The sequence below is a fragment of the Cricetulus griseus genome (assembly GCF_003668045.3).
Source record: "Cricetulus griseus strain 17A/GY chromosome 1 unlocalized genomic scaffold, alternate assembly CriGri-PICRH-1.0 chr1_1, whole genome shotgun sequence".
NCBI lineage: Eukaryota > Metazoa > Chordata > Mammalia > Rodentia > Cricetidae > Cricetulus > Cricetulus griseus.
This window is the reverse complement of record NW_023276807.1, coordinates 103,202,581-103,222,832: the sequence shown is the minus strand read 5'-3', so window position 1 is coordinate 103,222,832 and position 20,252 is coordinate 103,202,581. Positions and strand designations below refer to the sequence as shown.

At 46.2% G+C, this 20,252-nt stretch overlaps 1 protein-coding gene across 3 annotated transcripts in view; it reads left to right on the top strand.

Annotated features, from left to right (window-relative positions):
* Window positions 1-527: 527 nt before the first annotated feature.
* The window catches only part of Zfyve28 (zinc finger FYVE-type containing 28), a 44,701-nt gene continuing 24,976 nt past the window's right edge, over window positions 528-20,252 (top strand). For 2 of the 3 annotated variants that reach the window (XM_035453462.1, XM_035453461.1), the window contains exons 1-5: window positions 528-650; window positions 2,215-2,417; window positions 3,351-3,440; window positions 4,499-4,588; window positions 12,055-12,156. In XM_035453462.1, the coding sequence (XP_035309353.1) occupies window positions 543-650; window positions 2,215-2,417; window positions 3,351-3,440; window positions 4,499-4,588; window positions 12,055-12,156 (593 nt within the window). In that variant the 5' untranslated portion in view covers window positions 528-542. The remainder of the gene's footprint in view (window positions 651-2,214; window positions 2,418-3,350; window positions 3,441-4,498; window positions 4,589-12,054; window positions 12,157-20,252) is intronic. The other variant, XM_035453463.1, reaches the window with a different exon arrangement.

Sequence of the window (20,252 nt, the reverse complement as noted above, 5' to 3'; positions counted from 1 at the left end):
AAGTCCCCAGGGTCTTCCTGTCTCCACCTCCCCCAGTGCTGAGGTCACAGATGTGCTACTGTATCCTTCTTTGCAGAGTAGGTCCTGGGGACCCAACTTGGTCCTCATATTTGCACAACAAGCATTTTATCTGCTGAGTTGTCTAAGTCAAGTTTTCATAGAAGTTCACTGACCTAGTGTCCAAGAAAGCTTGTATGGGTTGTAGAGGCTCCTGGGAGAGCCATGGCATGCAGGGGGCAGGCAGAGGGCATGCAGGGGGTATGCAGGGGGAAGTTGTTGTCTTCTTTCTATGAAGACGGTTCCGATTCTGTTGTTACAAAAAGTGATGTGAAATCTACTTCTCAGCAAAGCCACAGGACTGTTCCAGCAGCAGCCACTAGGGGATACTTCAGTATTATCCCAGGAGGGAATGGTTGGTTGTGTTTCCCCCTGTTTGAGCCTCCTGTGGTGAGACAGGGTGTGCTGCCAATCACGTCTGTAGTTCCGGTGAGCAGTCTTTCTTTCTATTTCAGGACAATGTGTTAAACATCATTAATCAGATCATGGAGGAGTGCATCCCTCAGGACCGTGCCCCTCGGGATTTCTGTGTCAAGTTCCCTGAAGAGATCCGGCATGACAACTTGGCTGGCCAGTTGTGGTTCGGGGCTGAGGTAGTAGACAGATGCTGGGATTCCCAGTCCTAACAGTGAACACCCTTTTCCAGCCGTGTCCCTGTGAACCTCCCCACAGGCACCTGCAAATACAGATGCCTGGTGTCCTCTAGGGGTCCTATGCCTGGTGTCCTTCAGGGGTTCTACCTGCCTTTTGTTTACAGAAGGTGTGGTCTGAGCTTCCTTGGCCACCAGCCCCTTGGTACATCAGGGAGAGCCATGACCCTGTGCTCCCCAACACTGCTGGTGCAGATGGAGTTTCTCATATGGTTGATTGTTAGGAGCTTCTTAGATTCCCCAAGCATCCAGGATCCTGACACTGCTCCTCAAATACTAGTGTGAGCATAGTGGCAACATAAGGGAGGGGGCACTTTTCAGAGGGCCTCACTCCACATCTTACTATAGCTTATCTTCCAGTAAGACCATTGAGGCATGAGGAAGGTGCCTTTCCCAGTGGGATAAAAGGACCACTGTTTCCCCTGTCTGGAGACTTCCTGTTTTCCTCAAAAAAGTAAAACCCCAGCTTCTCAAAACACTAGGGATCCAGGGCTATGACTGCAGTCTGTCTCTGTTGTCCTTCTGTGCTGTCCTCAGTGTCCCTGACATCCCTCCCCATGCAACCCTGGATCTTACCTGCCTCATGCCATCTTATCTCATTTTTCCATCCACCCCATCCCACTCCATGCCTCTCTTCTGAACCACCCAGCTGGGTCCTCTCTAAGGTTCTGATTGGTCTGGTGGCCACAGCAGGTTGTCTCCTCCTAGCTTTAGTATTCACTCTGTATAGTGTGGCCCAGGGCAGAGGCTCCTGGGAGGAAATGTGAAAGTGGATAGGTCCAGCTCCGTTAGTTTGGCTGGTGCGTATATACTGGGAGTGCTGTTGAGGCTTGGTACCTGCAGTTCAATACTCCCTTTCAGGATAGACCTGGGAAATCAGTGATGCCTTCCCTCAGCTGACAGGAAATTTCTTCTTGTCCTGATTGATGCTGATGGGATTGGCTGGTGGCTTGGTTTTGCCCTAAACTGGTGAAAGCCAGTTAGTAGACTGAGCACCTATACCAGAAGAAGCCAGCCGGGGCTGTCTGTACACCTTGGTCCCAACCTTGAGAGTAGTGGGCAAACTTCCTATGTTTCTGAGAAGAGCCTGGGTCTCTCACAGGTATGGAGATTTGGGGGTGCATGGAGGTCTCCTTACCAACCAGAAGTGGGGTGCTTTTTAGTGGATGATTATGGGCATCAGGGGAGATCATGTTCCTATTAGCATTAGATGTATGTGGGCAAGAGGCCTCTGCAACTTCCCATAAAGGTCATGGCCTGCAGGGTGGCTGGATTCTTGCTGCTGTTTTGTTCCAGGACACAACCCTGAGTGTGGCCTCTAGATGCTCTTGGCTCCCTACAGTCACCCTGGACCAGAAGGCTGTAAGATTCACATCACTGGGTTCCCCCTGCAGTGAGTGAGTCCTACACTGGGCACTGGGGCCTTGAGATGTATAGGGCCATGTTCCCTGAGGACATTCAACTCCTCAGATACAGGCTGCTCTTAAGCATACTCTCCTGCCCACAGTGCCTGGCAGCTGGCTCCATCATCATGAATCGTGAACTCGAGAGCATGGCTATGCGGCCACTGGCCAAGGAGCTGACTCGAAGCCTGGAGGATGTGCGGGGCACTCTCCGTGACCAGGCACTACGAGACCTCAACACCTACACGGAGAAGATGCGGGAGGCACTGAGGCATTTTGATGTTCTGTTTGCTGAGTTTGAGCTGAGGTGACCTTGAGGGCTCTATGGATGTGCTTTAGACATTTGGAATTACTCTCTCATGAATTTGGGGTACCAGCTCTTTGGGGCACATCTTGATGTTTCCATGTAGAAACTGATGAGGAAGGAGTTGGGTGGCTAGTCCCGAGGAGTTTGTGGGTGGGGATGAGGGAGCCCTCAAGGGAAGAGGGACGGCAGAGGGCACAGAGTCCACAGGGCTCTGGCAGTCACAACCCCTTGGGGATAGGGCTCAGGAGAGGCCTAAGGGAGAGGCCTGCTGTTCTCTGTGTATCAACTTTGTGATGCTCGAAGACAGGAAACCCATGCCTTAAATGGCCTCTGTTAGTAAAGACACATTGTAGGATTCCATGACTGGCTTCTAGAAGCGGGTATTCTCTCAGAAGTCAGAGTTTAGATGATCGAGTATATTTTCTTGTGTTTCATAGCAAGAAAAAAATATGGAGTTGGTAGTTTAGAAGGCATGAGAATGTTATTACCTGGGATCAGGTAGACAAACGTTTCCCAGCTGCTCAGCAAGTATCCTTTGAGTTGTGTGTATATCTGGGGCCACTCCCGGTCAGCTGAGGTACACAGTGACTGACTTGGCACTCTGTGGGGGGAGAGGGGAGCTCCCAGGCACCTGCTCCCCATTCATGGATTCATATATACTAATGCAATACTTCCTCACAGCTGGGCCAAGGTGGGAACAGACTCTTAAGTGCATGGGGTGGTGAGCTAGAGCAGAACTGGAGGCCTGAAAAAGTGCCACATAAATCCTGAGTAGCAGGAGCTCTGACCTAAATTATCCCTGTAAAACTGGGAGGTCTGTATTTATGGCATGGGGTAGTGGTAGTATCGAGGGCTGTGGTTTTTATTTAATGTTCTTGTTTGGGGAGGCCTGGGAAGCTGGGGAACAAAGGTCTGACAACATCTGTGTTGCAGCTATGTCTCAGCCATGGTGCCTGTGAAGTCCCCCAGAGAGTACTACGTGCAGCAGGAGGTCATCGTGCTGTTCTGTGAGACAGTGGAGAGGTGAGGACAGGCTGTTCAGGGTGGCATCTTGTCAGGGAAGACAGCAGCCTGTTGCTTTTCTTACCCATCATGCCTACTGGTGCACAGGAGGCAGAGCCCTCACTCACTTGCACCCTAGGTTCCCTTAGCTCTGGGCTGAAAGGGCAGGTGCCATTAGTGGAGTCATGTGGCAGACAGACAGCAGAAGTCTCTCCTTTAGTAGGCAGCTGCTGTCTAGACCCTCACCACACACACACATACATCCCCTAGTTCCCTCTCCTCCTCCCTCTCTCACCTCTCTGCTCTTCATCCCTCACTTTCCTCCTCTTTCTGCTGCTCACTTCAGAGCCTCTGTGGGCCCCAGAAGGGCTCAGGCCTGGTCACCATGGGTCGATCATTGCTGCTTCCAATCGAGGCTTGTTTAGAAATTCAAAGTCAGATTCTCCAAGTAGAGTCTGGGGCCAAGATTCACCTCAAAGTGTTGACAGTGGTGCTAGTTTTGAAACTGACTAAATCACACCATAAGTTGTTATTTTTAAAAGGTGGATCATTTGCTGTTTATGCTTTCAGAGGTGTTTTAAATTGCCAGAAAACAGGGAGACAGAAAATACATTTTACTTCGAAGTCCTTATGGTGCAGCACCTGCTTATGGAGTGTTATGTTGGGAAAGCCACCTGCTTACGGTGGGGGAAAGGAACTAACCTAGATTCCTGGGAGTGCTAGATTGGGAACTGTTCTTGTCCCATGTTTGTGCTTAGCCCTTGAGTTGTCATGGCAAAGCACTGGTGATGACAGACCCTGAGAGAATGGCAGGTACCTTCACACACAGCACCCACCTCCTGCCCATCCATTCTTTTCTGGGACAGAGTGGAGCAGGCAGGGAAAAGACTGAGCTTTGGTTACTCTTCTGGGGCTGTCCAAGCAAAGCATGGCCTTGTCTTCCATGTGTGACTGATGTTATACAAGTCATCCTCCTCACCTGCCTGTCCCCTGTTAACACTAGAGAAGGTTGGATGATCTGCTCCCAACACTTGGAATCTACCTACCAACACCCTCTCACTCCCCCTTTCCTTTGCCAGAGCCTTGGATTTCGGGTATCTGACCCAGGACATGATCGATGACTACGAACCTGCCCTCATGTTCACCATTCCTCGGCTGGCTATTGTGTGGTGAGTGCCCTTTGCTTCTTGGGTACTGGTAATGGACTTCACACCCTGCAGACTCTGCTCCGGCTGGTCTCCTGTTCTTCCTTGGCAGATGAGGAGCCAAGTGTTCAGAGAACTTTCTGTTTCCCCTGTTGCGGGTGGTGGGAATGCCTATTATAAACTGAAATGAGTGAGTCCTGCCACCTGGTGCTGGACAGGTGAGGTGGACCCACGCGCCATGCAGGGTCTCTTGGGCTGTGGGAGGCAGGCTCTGTGGTGACAGGAAGATGAGGGCCCCAGTTCCCAAAGGAGAATAAAGTTGGTTTAAGTGAGTAGTTTCTGGCCTATAGGGAGATGGAGCCCATTAAGTTCAGGTGAGCTGTGGCCTAGCTGGCTGAATAGGACCCCAGTAGGGACACTTTCCCACCAGAATGGTAGAACAGATCTGAGGAGAACTAAGAACTCCCAGGTCAGCCTTTGGAGTCTTGTGGAGTTCAAGATGTCAAGATAGCACGCAGGATTTGCAGCCCTACATAACCTCAAAGATGACGTACATGCTGGACATTCTGAGTGTGTGGGCCATGACTGTTGGAGCTTGTCATTTCTGTGCTTCTTCTTTCTTTTGAGTGGGTATTCATGGGGTTGGGGAGCTTGGTGAAGGCTGGCTGGGTTTGCAGTCTGGAAGATGGCCAAATAGTACCATCTAGAATGCAGGAGCATAGCTGGGCAAAGAGTGGGGATGGGTAGTCCTGTAGGGAGAAGAAAAAAGCACAGAGGCCAGGATAGGTTGGGTCTCTAGGCCATGTAGAGTTTGGCTTCACAGCAGGACCTTGGGGAACCTAGAGGATAGACACACAGCAGCTTGCTGAAGATACTTTCCCATGGGAAGTGGGGACATAGGAGTGGAATAGTGCTTCAGGTCAGCCAGTGTTCTGGACCTTCAAAAATGGGAGCGCTTTCCTCCAATGCACGGGCAAATGCCTTGACAGGTGTTGGGAGCAGCAGAGCAGGTGCTGGTGCCAAACCAGAAACTCCTTGCCAGGCTTCTGGCTTGTCTGTCTTAGATGTCTTCAGGGTAATGTTTGAGCACTGTCTGGTGTTTCCGGAACCCTCCTATGGCCCAGCATCTCTGGTCCCCTTCATCATATGCTCCCCCTTGCCTTACACAGTCCTCTTCCTTCCCTTCAGCATACCCAAAGGATGTCACACTCCAGGGATGTCCCCTTAAAATGCTCTTCATCAGCAGAAGCTGAGGTGTCAGGCCAAGTTGGGGGACTGGAAATCCCTGGTAGCTCACATGAAATGGGCTGGGGTAACTGTTCCCAGGCAGACCTGTGGGCCTGTGCTGGCTCACAGGTGTCTCTGTGGCTCGCTAAGAGGGAATGGTGCACTTGTTTGGTCTTTACCTCTGTCTTGTCTTTGTCTGAAAAATAAAACAGAAAAAAATCTTTGGACTCTAGGTCTTGTCTGTGCTGACCAGCGTGGGTCTGCGAGTCTTTAAGAACAGACATTGGCCCTTATCTCAGTGGACTTGCATCCTGAGAATGGATGCTGTGACACAGAAAACCCTGTCCCTCTTTTTTTGTGTGTGTGGTTTTTTGAGACAGGGCTTCTCTGTGTAGCTTTGGAGCCTATCCTGGCACTCGCTCTGGAGACCAGGCTGGCCTCGAACTCACAGAGATCCACCTGCCTCTGCCTCCCGAGTGCTGGGATTAAAGGCATGTGCCACCAATGCCCGGCCTTCTGTCCCTCTTTTTAACAGACCCTTGTGAGTGCTTTGAAGTACAGTACCTGGCACTTACCCACAACCCAGGAGAACACACTGCTGGCATTCAAGGGCTGGCTTCCCTGGAAAGTGCTGCGAACCAGCTGCCATTTAGGGCTATGCATTTCCTTCCTGCTTTGCCCATTGTTCTCCTGGCTGAGTGCAGGTGGGGTTGGGGGAAAATTCATTCTGAAATCCCTGGGAGCACCCTGAAGTTTATCTTAGTCAGCAGACTAGTTTTAAAATAAACAGAGGTGTCAGACAGCCCCTGCCATCACTGTTTCCAGATTTAACTCTGGAATCTGTTTTCTTTCTTGTTTGTTGGTTGGTTGGGGGGGGGGTTAAAACAGTTTCGTATAGCCCCAGCTGACCTTGAACTCATGATGTAGCAAATGATGACCCTGAATTTATGATCCTCTAACCTCTATCCCATTAGTACTGGATCACAGACATACCCTACCATACCCAATTTTATTCTGGAGTCTGTTTTTCCATGTTTATTCCACTTTTTAACAGTGGTTCAACACCCATCAGTGCCTGGACATACGTGGCTGACGAACAGTGGCTACTTATCTCTGACTAGTATCATTGGTGCCCTGTGTGTAACCCACCCAGATCACTAGTCCTGGAGTAGAGTGAGGCCACTGTGGGTGTGGGTTTTGCTCTGGGTGACTCCTCCCAGAGGTAGACATGAAGCTTCTACTCTTCAGGGTGGAAGGAGGTCTAGAGCTGAGAGGATTGGAGGGACCTCCACAAGGTGCAGAAGACTCAGGATATATGAGAAAGGAGAGCAGATACAGGAAAATGGAGCTCAGAGCATGGAGGTTTGGCTCGTGACAGGAAGCACTACGTAGCCAGCTGACAAGGCCCTCAGAAGCAAGTCTCTAACTTCAGAGCCAGGTGTAGATCTGAGGGATGGAGAGGTGCAATGTCTGTGATAAAATCCACCAACCGAGCCCCACTGTGTGAATTTCTCCCCATACCACTCCTCTTGATACTCACCAGGTCCTTACACAACCTACAGCCCAGTGCTGTCTTGCTTCTCATGCTTTTTAACTTCCCGGGAGGAGGCCCAGGAATGCTCATCCCTGTGCTCTCATGATGAGCATGTGTTGTGACCCCTGTGTACTTGGCCTTACACTCATCCCAGCGGTCCTGGCATGCCTATGCAGTAGAGGCAGGGTCTGGAGAGCAGCTTTCCTTTATGCTCAGATGTAATTGTTTCATTTTGTTTTGTTTTTTGAGACAGGGTTTCTCTGTGTAGCTTTGGAGCCTACTCGGATATAATTTTCAGGTATTTATCTTAAAACAGTTCCTTTAGAGAATAAAGAAACCAAGACCTATAGATTCAGTGTTCACTTTCCAGCCAGCCTGTCTGGTTGGCCAGCATAGGCCTGTGTCACAGGGTCACTATTGCCTACCAGCCCAGGATCCCACTGGCCCATGCCCTGCTTCACCTGAGTCAAGTCTGCATCAGCCATTTCTGCCCACAAGGTTTGTTCACACCACAGTAAACCCTGCATCTGGCTCCTGTACTTCCCCTCTAGTGCCATCTGTGTGAGTCTGGCCCTTGGCCCCACCTGCTCGTTAGTCCCATCTCCTTGTGAGAGTAGTGGTACCTCCTCCTCCCCTGGGTCACCACTGGTCCTGGACATTTTCAGACAAGGACATTGCACCTGTTCATACCCTGTCATGGTTTCACCTTCTAGATAATAGGCTTTCCCACACCCGTGGGATGCCCCAGCCCAGCCTCTGCCTCAGTGACCACTTGTCTCACATCCATCCACCCTCTCCCCAGTTCTGCCTTCTGTGCTGCTTACCTCCAGGTTCACATAATGGGTATCCTTACCCTATTTCTATAAATACAACTTCCTACTATCTGACCCATTCATGAATATTCAGATCACAGTTTCACCACAGCTAGACTTGTGTACTGGTTGCCACCACTTTCAGAATACTTGTATTATGTAGATACCTCACACCCTGTACCTTTTGTGACCACTTCTACCAGCTACACTCACTCACACATGTACTCACATGTGTGCATGCATATTTCCTCTCTCATCTGTTTTGTTTCTGCAGGATTTATGGTCCTACTGTTGTATAAATAGGGTTTGTGTTATGGTTTTGTATTTCTACAGGAAGACAGGCTTCCCTCCTGCACTTAAAGAAGTCCCTTAGTGCCTGGAGGGTGGGGGCACAGTGGGCTTTGGCAAATTGCCACTTTGATCTGACAAGGTTCAGATACATATTTATACACAGAGTATTGATTGATTGTAATCAAAACATTTGAGGACTGAATATCCAAAACTAAGGCACTGATTAAAAATGATACTTCTGTCACCAAAATATTAGAAAGAAACACTAGTGTCAAGGAAGCATCCTCACTATGTCAAATACACGCACCAAACATACTGTCATTACAAGATTGGTGTTTTTTTTGGCGGGGGGGGGGTGTTCAAGACAGGAGTTCTCTGTATGTAGCCCTGGTTATCCTGGAGTTCACTCTGTAGACCAGACCGTCCTTGAATTCACAGAGATCCATCTGCCTCTGCCTCTTGAATGCTGGGATTAAAGGTGTGTACTACCACTGCTTGGCTTTTTTTTAAACCCTCTCTCTAACCCCTAACCCCTAACCCCAACCCCAACCCCAACCCCTAACCCTAACCCCTAACCCTAACCCTTAATCCTAACCCTCACCCTCACCTCTAACCCTTAACCCTAACCTAACCCTAACCCTGACCAAGCATAACCTACAACTTCTGGTTTTCCTGTTTCCACCTTCCACATGATGGGATTATAGGTGTGCACTATTGGAGTTAGAATCAGGGCCTTGTGCATGCCAGACAAATGTGCTGTCAACTGAGTTACAGCCCCAGCCCTCTGTAAAACCACTTGTAAACAGAAAAGCAAAGAAATAAGTGTTTTTACTATGGTGGTAAACCACACATAACATACAACTTGCAATTTTAGCCTTTCTTTAAAATTTTTTTATTAGTGGAGAGAGAGAGAGAGAGACAGAGAGAGAGAGAGAGAGAGAGAGAGAGAGGTGTAGGTCAGTAGACAGCCTGTGGAACTCAGTTCTGCTTCCACGATGTATATCCTGGAGATTGAGCTTGGGGTGGCAGGCTTGACAGTAAGTGACTTTAGCTGCTGAGCCATTTTTCTGGCCCCATTTTAACCCTTCCTGAGTGAACACTTGGGTATTGTCAAACACTGTCCATCTCATGCTAAAAAACACCACTTCCCATTCCCTACCATCCCCTCCCATCCTCTCCTAGCCCCCCCCCCAGCACCCACTGCTCCTTACAATACCAGGAATTTTCCTGTAAGTAGAACCATATGGAATTAGTCTCCTATGATTGGTTTATTTCACTCAACACATTGAAATGTATTAGCATTTCTTTTCCTTTTAGGGTTAATATTCTATTGAACATGATTAAATGTTATCTGAAACATGAAGGTTTTGTGGGTTTTTTTTTTTTTCAGTGCTAGAGATCAAACAGGCAAGTGCTGTCACTGAACCATACTTTTAGCCTTAAGTACAAGTTTTAAAAAACAACATTCAAAAGAATAAAACACCTAGAATAATTTTAGCCAAGGAGGTCAAACACATGGCTACTGAGGACTGCAGAGCATGGTGAAGGAAAAAAAAATAGAGAAAGTCTACCAAGATAGAAAGACAATCACAGCCCATGTTCATGGATTGGTAGGATGTCAGTGGTCTCCAGAGTTACCATAGGTTCAAGGCAATCCCTACAACTCCTCTCTGCCCTTTTTATGGTTGAAATGGAAAAGCTATTCTGTAAAATCTTTTTGTTTTGTTTTGTTTTTCCAGACAGGGTTTCTCTGTGTGACAGCTCTGGCTGTCCTGGAATTCACTTTGTAGACCAGGCTAGCCTTGAACTCATGGAAATCTGCCTGCCTCTGCCTCCCAAGTGCACGCTACCATCTGGCTGCTATTTTGTACATTCTTATGGTGCCTCCATTGGCCTACAGAAGAAAAACAACTTCAAAAAAGAAATAACAGAGAAAAAAAGTATTTATACAGTCTGTTTCAAAACTTACCACAAATGAAAATGGTGGCCCTGGCCACTTAGGAAGACATGGAGGCCAGTGAAATGGAATTAAGAGATCAAAAACCCTCCCATCTGTGGCCAGATGATCCCAGACCAGGATACCAAGAGCATTCAAGGAAGAAGGAATGCTCTCTTCAGTGAATGCTGCCAGAATGTGGCTGCCACATCATACACTGTTACCGCTAGTTTTGTATGTCAGCGTAGCCTCTGTACCCAGATACTTAGCCACACCCCAGTCTGGATGTTGCGAATGCATCTTAAAAACAAATTAACACCTCAATGAATAGAGTTTTAAGTTTGGCAGATTGCCCTCTATAGTGCAGTGGGCCTCATATAATCAGTTGAAATCTAAGGAGAAGACAGGCTAAGACCCCTTGAGTAAGAAGGAATTCTGTCTGTGACTATAGTGACCACCATTCCCCATGTCTCCAGCCTGCTTGCCACCTGCTTGGTGCAGTTTGAATTTACTCTCCAATCTTGTAAGCCAGTCTCTCTCTCTCTCTCTCTCTCTCTCTCTCTCTCTCTCTCTCTCTCTCTCACACACACACACACACACACACACACACACACACACACACACACGAACACACACATACACAGTCTCCCTATCTCCCACTTTCTCAATGTTGGCCTCATTTGCCCAGGATACAGCCCCCATCACAAACCAACCTGCTTCTGCTCAGTGTGAGCTCACTACTCAGCAGAACCACCGACCCCAGAGGCAGCACAGTACCTTTTTTTTCTTGTGACTTTTGATTCTTGTTTTGAACACAGAATCCAACCTTCTAAGAGGAAAATAGTACCTTCTGTTCGTTTGTCACTTTTTCTTACCAAACTGGGTATGTTAAAGGAGACTGTTACAAACTGACAGGAATTCTGTGTGGGATGGTGGGAACAGGAGCTCTGCTGGCAAGGAGACCATGTCACAGCTGTAGAAATAAGCAGAAAGCCCAAATATCTCTAATCAGTGCTCAGATGAGGGAGTAAAGGCACAGGAGTTCTGTGGGTTCCTGAGACATGCCAACCCTGAGCATGTGGGCCCCAGAGACACTGGAGGAGATAAAGAAGGGAATGGGCATAGTGTTCTGGAGGAGATGAGATGATAGGGATCAGGGCTGCCGAGATGGCACCTGAGTGGAGCTGGCCTTCCACAGGTGTTGAGCTGGGTGCTGGGAGGTGACAGTGAAGAAAGCCCCAGCCTTGGGTGGGGGCATCTTGGGAAGGGCCAGTCTTGCTTGGGGGTAGACAAGAGGCTGTTTCCTGCCCTGAAGAGTGACAGGAGACCCACATAGAAACTGGTTTCTCTAGCTCATGCTTGGCTTTTGAAGTGACAGTTTCAGGCCTGACCTCTGTGAGCCTTTACAGATCTAGTTTTCACTTTCAATGAGGTAGGTATTAATAATAAAACTTCATCTCATTTCTTGGCAGCATTGAGGTAAGCAAATATACTCCATGGTTGTTAGACCCCTGATGTGAACCAAACTAATAAACTTGATGGTAAAGTCTGGATAGTAATTGCCATTACATTTTCCTTCATTTATTGAAATGAATTTATAGGAGGTGAAGGGGGAAGTTATTACTAAGCTTTGTTATGTGACATTGCTCCACAGAGCCTAACCACACTGGCTTGTGTGTCTTGAATGCAGTGGCCTTGTAGTCTATGCAGATGGACCTCTGAACTTGGACAGAAAAGTGGAAGACATGTCTGAGCTGTTCCGGCCTTTCCACACGTTGCTTCGGAAAATAAGGTGAGGACTGGAAAATGGTTATTGAAGTCAGGTGCTCAGCCCCCTCTGAGTCATGAGAGCTGTATAATACCTGTGTCCACTGCTCTGACTGGGCCTCAGAGTGGTTGGTATCTCTTGTGTGCTAGGCTTTAAGGGATCATAAACTCCACACTGCCCAATCTTGGGTGTACATAGAGCTCAGTATTTTCTCTCGGTTCACAAAAGCTCCTGTGGGTGTGTTGGCTCCCTTCTGCTATACCATATCTTTTCTCTTGTTGGACTGAGCATTCTGCCCAATGGCTCGGTGGGATGGGTTGTTTGTTTCCTAGGGATGGCCTCATGATGGGCTGGAAACAATGTGGATGCCATGACCACCCATCTTCTGAGTGCCTTCCTGCTGTTTCCTCCTTTGATAGCTGTTGAGGGGTCTTTGTGGTACCACCCATGGGTCTGGTAGAATATTCAGAGCCTCCTTAGAACTTGCTGAGCACAGGGTGGCCTCAGGCACAGTCAGTGAGGCCAGAGTTTCTTTGAGGGTACATAGAACATAGAGATAGGCCAGAAGAGACACCCTCAAGAAGAGACCTCTGTGAGCTTTTCCTGTGGGCAGCCTTGAAGTCTTGGGACCTCAGGGAATCAGCAGACTGGAAGCAGTCTCTGTCTATTTTATGGCTCACATTATCCTGTAGATGGCTCTTGGCTGTTTTCCTTTCTCTCTGATTGGAATACAAACCCTTGACTTCAGGCTGAATACCTGCGCTTCTTGGTTCCAAGACAAAGGTGACAAGTAAATGAGGAGAGATCACAGACAATTCTGAGACCAGGAAGGAAAGCAAAGCCAGGCCTTTCCAGAGGGGTTCCTTGTAGGAAGAATGTTGTAGGTACTGGAGTAATAAGAGGAAGAGTAATAAGAGGAAGCTCTCTCAGGAGAGAGCTAGGCCTGGAGATACTTGGCCCTTCTTTCCCAGGGAGCATTTGACAATTCCAAGCAAATGTTTCTTTGCCCAAGTTTCAGGCTGGAGGCCAGAACCCAGGTGCAGTGTGCTGGGGGAACACATTGGCACTGGGGGCAACCAGGCAGCATAGCTGCTGGGTTCTGGTATAGGAGGAGTCGGCACAAAGCCGCTCAGGAACACAGGGAGGTTTCCTGCAATCCTGTGCTCTCAGGAGATAGATGTATGCCACAAGCTCGCTGCCAGTCTACCCTGGAGACTTTTACCAAAGATTAAAGGTTCATGGAATGGAAGGTTGGAGGCTGAGCTGGGACTCAAAAGGGCAGAGCTCAGTCTCTAAAGACTTTGGAGTATGGGAAGATGGAGGCCTCAGTGTAGCAATAAATCTGTTGGATGTCTGAGTCAGTATGGTAATGGACCCTAATTCCATATTCCTAGTCAAAGACTGGGAGTACAAGATAGCATTACTTGTCACTGTTAGGATGTTTTAAGTCTGATGTCCATCATGCAGTTCAAACCTGTTGAAAAATGTGGAGGCAGGAAAATGTGATCAATGGTCAAGAGAAGAGCATGCAACTCATAAGCAAGACTAAACATACAAGGATATGAATTATTGTACTGAAGGACATACAATAAAGAGGGGATTGGAGATGAGGAAGGAAAACTCACAGATTTAGTGTCTATTAAAGTGATATTCAAGAGCTAAAATGTTCACTGTCTGGAGATAAAAGCAATGGGTGGGTCTGAAAGCAGATTGGACCCTGCAGAACGTAGAGGTGATGGACCTGAGGGTGTATCAACAGAGGACGTGCAAACAGAAGCACAGAGACAAGAAGGGTGAGGAAACAAGCAGACAGAACCATCAGTACCAGAGACAGGTGCAAACACTCACGTGTCTTAACACGTCATCAGAATCCCAGAATAGGAAAAGAGAGAATGAATAGAAGTAATATTCAAAAAAGTGGCCTAGAATTTACCAAAACTGATAAGAACTCTACCCATATATTCAGGAGACTCAAACCATAAGCAAGATGAGTGTAAAACATTCCTGTGCATGTCATAGTAAAATTGCTAACAACAAAGAAAAATCTTAAAAACAGTGAGGGCGGAAAAAACATATTACTTTAAAAGTAGCATAAGATAGACCCCCCCCCCCAATACACACCAAAACAAGCAAACAAAAAAACTGGGCATGGTGACACACACACCTATAACTCCATTGTTTGGGTTCAAGTCCAGCCAATGCAAAAATAAAGAAGAAAGGAAATGAAAGCAAGAAAGAAAAAATAATGGACAGGAGACATCATTACAGACTTTACAGATACTGTGAGCAATTCTATATCAATGAATTTGACAGTTTGAATTAAAGAAACAAATTTCACAAAGTAATCACAGCTGACAGAAGAAATAAAACTTTTAAATGCAGCATATATTAGGAGAACTTGATTCATTATTTTTAAGCTTCCCACAAATAAAATATAGACAAAATAGATCATATGGACCAATATACAGTTCCCCAACTTATGGCCATGAAGCATTGCAGAACAGAGGGACATTTTTTTCTCTAGTAAGTGGACTGAGCTAGTAGGTATCTGTGTGAGAAAAACATCTCATTTATGAGTATCTATTGCTACTGCAATCACATACAAAATCAATTCCAGATGCAGTCGAAGTATAAATGTGAAAAGAGAAAGCTTTCAGGGGGAAAGTAGTCAAGATCATCATTGTAACAGTGGAGCAGGCAGCTGTTGGTGATACAGTGCAGGTTTGAGTACTTACCTAGCATGTGTGAGGCCCTGGGTTCAATTCTCAGCACCACTAAAAATATGGTACATTAGACTCTATTACATTAAAAAATGTCTTACCAATAGACATCTGCAAGAGAATGAGATGTGGGCTGCAGAATTGGAGAAGAATATAACTCCAAAACACATAAAGAAAATCAATCAAAAAGAAAAATGGGTGTATGTTTTGAGTAGGTGTCACACATAGAATATGTAAGGAATAAGTGTGCAAACTGGAGCTCAGCTTAATTCCATCAGGCTAAATAAGGTTCCGTTACACACACACCAGAGAGGCCACAGACCCACTGTATTCAAGCTGCTTACCACCTGTGTTGTTGGTCTTCACTGTCAGCTTGACAGAATTTAGAATCATCTAGGAGACACGTTGCTGGGTTTGTCTTTAACAGGGTTTCCAGAGAGGTTTAACCAGACCCCCCCTTAAATGTGGGTAGTACTATCCAGTTGGGTTGGAGATTCAGACTGAACAAAAAGGGAAAAGGGAGAAAGCCAGCCTCACTGGCTCTGCTTCCAGATTGCACAGGACATGTGACCCCTGCCTCACACTTCAGCTGCCATGCCTTCCCTGCCATAACAAACTGTATACCCCCCAAACCACAAACCAAAATAAACTCACCCTTCAGTTCCTTGTATCAGGCATTTTGTCATAGCATTGAGAAAAGCAACTAATACACCAACTGTGTGAGCCAGTTGTTTCTTCCTGTGTGGCGGAAATTCACAGTATTCTAAGGAGAGTTGTGCAGCAATGGCAGCCAGATCTTATCAGGAGTAGACAGACCAATATGTGAGCTGTGGTATGTTTACAAGACAGGAGACAGCATTGTATAAATGTACCACATTTTCTCTATCCATTCTTCAGTTGAGGGGCATCTAGATTGCTTCCAGTTTCTGGCTATTACAAATAATGCTGCTATGAACATTGTTGAACAGATGTCCTTGTTGTATGAATGTGCTTCTTTTGGGTATATGCCTAAGAGTGGAATTGCTGGATCTTGTGGTAAACTGATTTCTATTTTCCTGAGGAGTTGCCATACTGATTTCCAAAGTGGCTGTATAAGTTGGCACTCCCACCAGCAGTGGAGGAGTGTTCCCCTTTCTCCACATCCTCTCCAGCATAAACTGTCATTGGTGTTTTTGATTTTAGCCATTCTGACAGTAGTAAAATGGTATCTCAGAGTTGTTTTGATTTGCATTTCCTTGATGGCTAAGGATGTTGAACACTTTCTTATGTTCCTTTCAGCCATTTTAGATTCCTCTATTGAAAATTGTCTATTTAGTTCTGTATCCCACCTTTTAATTGGATGTTTGGTGTTTTAGAGACTAGCTTCTTGAGTTCTTTGTATATTTTTGAAATCAGCCCTCTGTCAGATGTGGGGTTGGTGAATGTCTTTTCCCAGTCTCTGGGCTGCCGTTTTGTCTTGCTGACTGTGTCCTTTGCCTTACAGAAGCTTCTCAGTTTCAGGAGGTCCCATTTATCAATTGTTAATCTCAATGTCTGTGCTACTGGTGTAATGTTCAGGAAGCTGTCTCCTGTACCAATTAATTCAAGGTTATTTCCCACTTTGCCTTCTAATAGGCTGAATTTATGTTGAGGTCTTTGATCCATTTGGACTTAAGTTTTGTGCATGGCAATAGACATGGATCTGTCTGCAGTCTTCTACATGCGAGCATCCAGTTATGCCAGCACCATTTGTTGAAGATGCTTTCTTTATTCCATCGTATAAATTTAGCTTCTTTGTCAAAAATCAGGTGTTCGTAGGTGTGTGGATTAATATCACGGCTTTCAACTGTATTCCATTGGTCTACCTGCCTATTTTTGTGCCAGTACCAAACTGTTTTCAGGACTATAGCTCTGTAATAGAGCTTGAAATTTGCAGGAAAATGGATGGAACTAGAAGAAACCATTCTGAGTGAGGTAACCCAATCACAAAAAGACAAACATGTAATGTACTCACTCATATGTGGATTTTAGACATAGAGTAAAGGATTACCAGCCTACAATCCACACCACCAGAGAAGCTAGTCAACAAGAAGGACCCTAAGAGAGACACATGTGGTCCTCTAGAGAAGAGGAAAGGGACAAGATCTCCTGACCAAATTGGGAGCACAGGAGGAGGGAGCTAGGAGAATGAGAGGGGAGATGAGGAGGGGTGAGGAGGACATGAAGGAGCAAAAAGTTTGAGTCAGGGGAAGAATAGAAGATAACAAGAAAGGAGATACCATAATAGAGGGAGACATTTTAGGTTTACAGAGAAATCAGGCACTAGGGAAAGGTCTGGAGATCTACAAAGATGACATCAGTTAACAATCTAAGCAACAGAGGAGAGGCTACCTTAAATGCCCTCCCCTGATAATGAGACTGATGACTGTCTTATATGCCATCCTGTAGCCTTCGTTCAGCAGCTGGTGGAAGTAGAAGCAGACACCCACAGCTAATCACTGAACTGAACTGGAATCCAGTTGCAGAGAAGAACAAATAATGAGCAAAGGGGTCCAGACCAGACTGGTAAAACCCACAGAAACAACTGACCTGAACAACGGGAACCTCTTGGTCCTCAGTCTGATAGCTGGGATACCAGCATGGAACTGATCCAGACCCCAGGAATGTGGGTTTCAGTGAGGAGACCTCGAAAATCTATGGGACCTCCTATAGTAGTTCAGTACTTATCCCTAGCATAGGGATGGACTTTGGGAGCCCATTCCACATAGAGGAATACTCCCTGAGCCCAGACACACGGGGGTGGGCCTAGGCCCTATCTCAAAGGATATGATAGACTCTGATGACCCCCCCTATGGAAGGCCTCACCCTCCCTGGGGAGCAGAAAGGATATGTGATAGGTAGGGTTTTAGTTGAGGGGGATGGCAGGTTAGGAGGAGCGGGGGAGGGAACTGGTATTGGCATGTAAAACAATCTTGTTTCTAATTCAAATAAAAAACATCTGAAAAAAAAAAAAAACAAGATAGGAGACAGTAGCCTTGAGAGTGAATGATCTATAGCAGTGAACCTTATGAGTTAATCTTGTGCTGGTTAGTTTTTTGTCAACTTGATACAAGCTAGAGTCATCAGGGTAGAGGGAACCCCAATAGGGAAAATGTTTCTACCACATTGGCCTGTAGACAAATCTGTGGGTTTGTTTTATTTTCAGTTGATGACTGATGTGGGAAGACTCTGTCCACTGTAAGTGGTGCCACCCCTGGGCAGGTAGTCCCGGTTTGTATAAGAAAGCAGGCTGAGCAAGCATGTTCCTCATGGTCTCTGCTTCAGTACCTGCCTCAAGGTTCCCTCAATGATGGACTTATAACATGGAAGTGTAAACCAAATAAACCCTTTCCTTCCAAGTTGCTTCTGGTCAGGGTGTTTTGTCATAGCAAAGAAAAGCAAACTAATACATTGAAGTTAGCAGATGCAGATATACAGCAACAGAGTGCCCAGTTAAATTTGAATTTCAGATAAACAATATTTTTATGTCAGTATATTCTAGATGCACACCTACATATTTACACTGTATATATACCACATAATGGCATATATACATGTATTTTTATATATAATCTTTTTGTTTGTTTGAGACAGGGTTTCACTGTATAGCTCTGGCTGTCCTGGAACTCAATATGTAGACCAGTCTGGCCTCAAACTCAGAGATCTACCTGCCTCTGCCAAGCAAGTGCTGGGATTAAATGCATCTGTCATCACACCTAGCTTTTATATATTATCTTGCACCAAAAACTATTCATATTTACATGCACTGACAATACTTCTGAAATCTGAAATTCAAATTTCAATTACTTTCTACACAAACATGTCAGTGAACAGTGCCTGCCATGAGAACTTGTAGGCTACAAATTCTCATTTCTCTAGGTACTGAAGGCAGGCAAAACCATATCTGCCTGTAGATGTAGAGTCAAGGTGGCAGCAACTAGGGAGACTGAAGGCATGGGAGCATGCCTGAGGTCCTAGTTGTTTATTTTGGGGTACAGATACTGTCCATGTGAGTGTGTTTGAGTTTAGAAACTCAGGAAGCCTCCTCACAGTTCTTTTTAAATCTATTTTAGTGTATTTGAGAATTTCATACTTGTATACAATGTATTTTGATCACATGCGCCCCCACCTGCTCTTAAACCTTCCCCTGGGTACCCCCCAACACATCCTTTTTTCACTTTCATGTCTTTATTTTAAAACATACCTAATATAATTAGTACTGCCCATATGCTCATAGGTATGGGGCCATCTGCCGGAGCATAGTCAACCTACCAGGACTTTGAAGAAAACTGGCTTTCTGTACCCTAGCAGTCATCAACTGTTAGTATTACTTCAGCCAGGAGTTAGGGTTTGTATACCCCTCCCTCATTCATACTGGAGTGTTGACTGGGTTATGCAGGCAACCCCAGCTGCTAAGAGTTAGTAAGTGCAGCAGTCCTGTCCTGTTCAGAAGATGCTCTTTCACCCCCATCTCCTCCTGGACTTTTTGGCTCTTGCAACCTTTCTTTCCCCCTCCACCTGGATGTTCCCTGAGCATTGAGGGAGCAGGGGGCCATACAGATATCCCAGTTATGGCCGAGCAGTCCACAGACACTTACTCTCTGCACACTGACCAATTGTGAGTCTGTATTAACCGCTGTCCACTGCTCAACTACTGCTTTGATGAGGACTGAGAGCTGCACTAATTTATGAGTACATAGTACATATTTAGTTTACTTCGTTTATCAGAATAATATTAGTAACTTTGCCCCTAGGGCCTTTGAACTCCTGTCACGAATTCTTGGCTCGATTTACCATACTAGGCATATGTTTCCTCCTGTGGAGCAGGACTTAAATCCAATAAAAAAAAATGAGTTGTCTCCATAACATCCATGCCACTTGTTACACCCTTGGATATATCATGCCAGTCTGGTTGTTATTATAGCTCACAGAGTTCACAACTGGCTAAGACTTTGAGGACTTTTCTCCCCCACCAGACTGCACAGCACCTTCTGGCACTATAAAAGCTAGCCAACAGAGAGGAGCTCCCTTTTCAGTTCCAACTTGATTTCTCCTTGTCCTGTGACCAAAGTCTGGGTGTCTTCAGCAATGGGGTCTTACCATAAAGTTCTGGTGGGCAAATAAAAGCAATGGCAAGAGCCTGAGTTATTTTGATGGTCTCTTGGATCTTCTTGGCCAACAGTTCAAAGGAATTCTGCACTTGGCACTGGGCTTTTTTTTTTTTTCCTTACACTTCTGAGAAGTACATGGACCTTTCTGCCTGTCCATGGATGTACTGGAATCTTTACTAGGGGACTCAAACTTCAAGTGAATTCTGGATTTCCCCAGTAGAGAGAGCAATATACAGTTGTCCTGTTGGCCCTGCCTTAGACTCATCCTAGT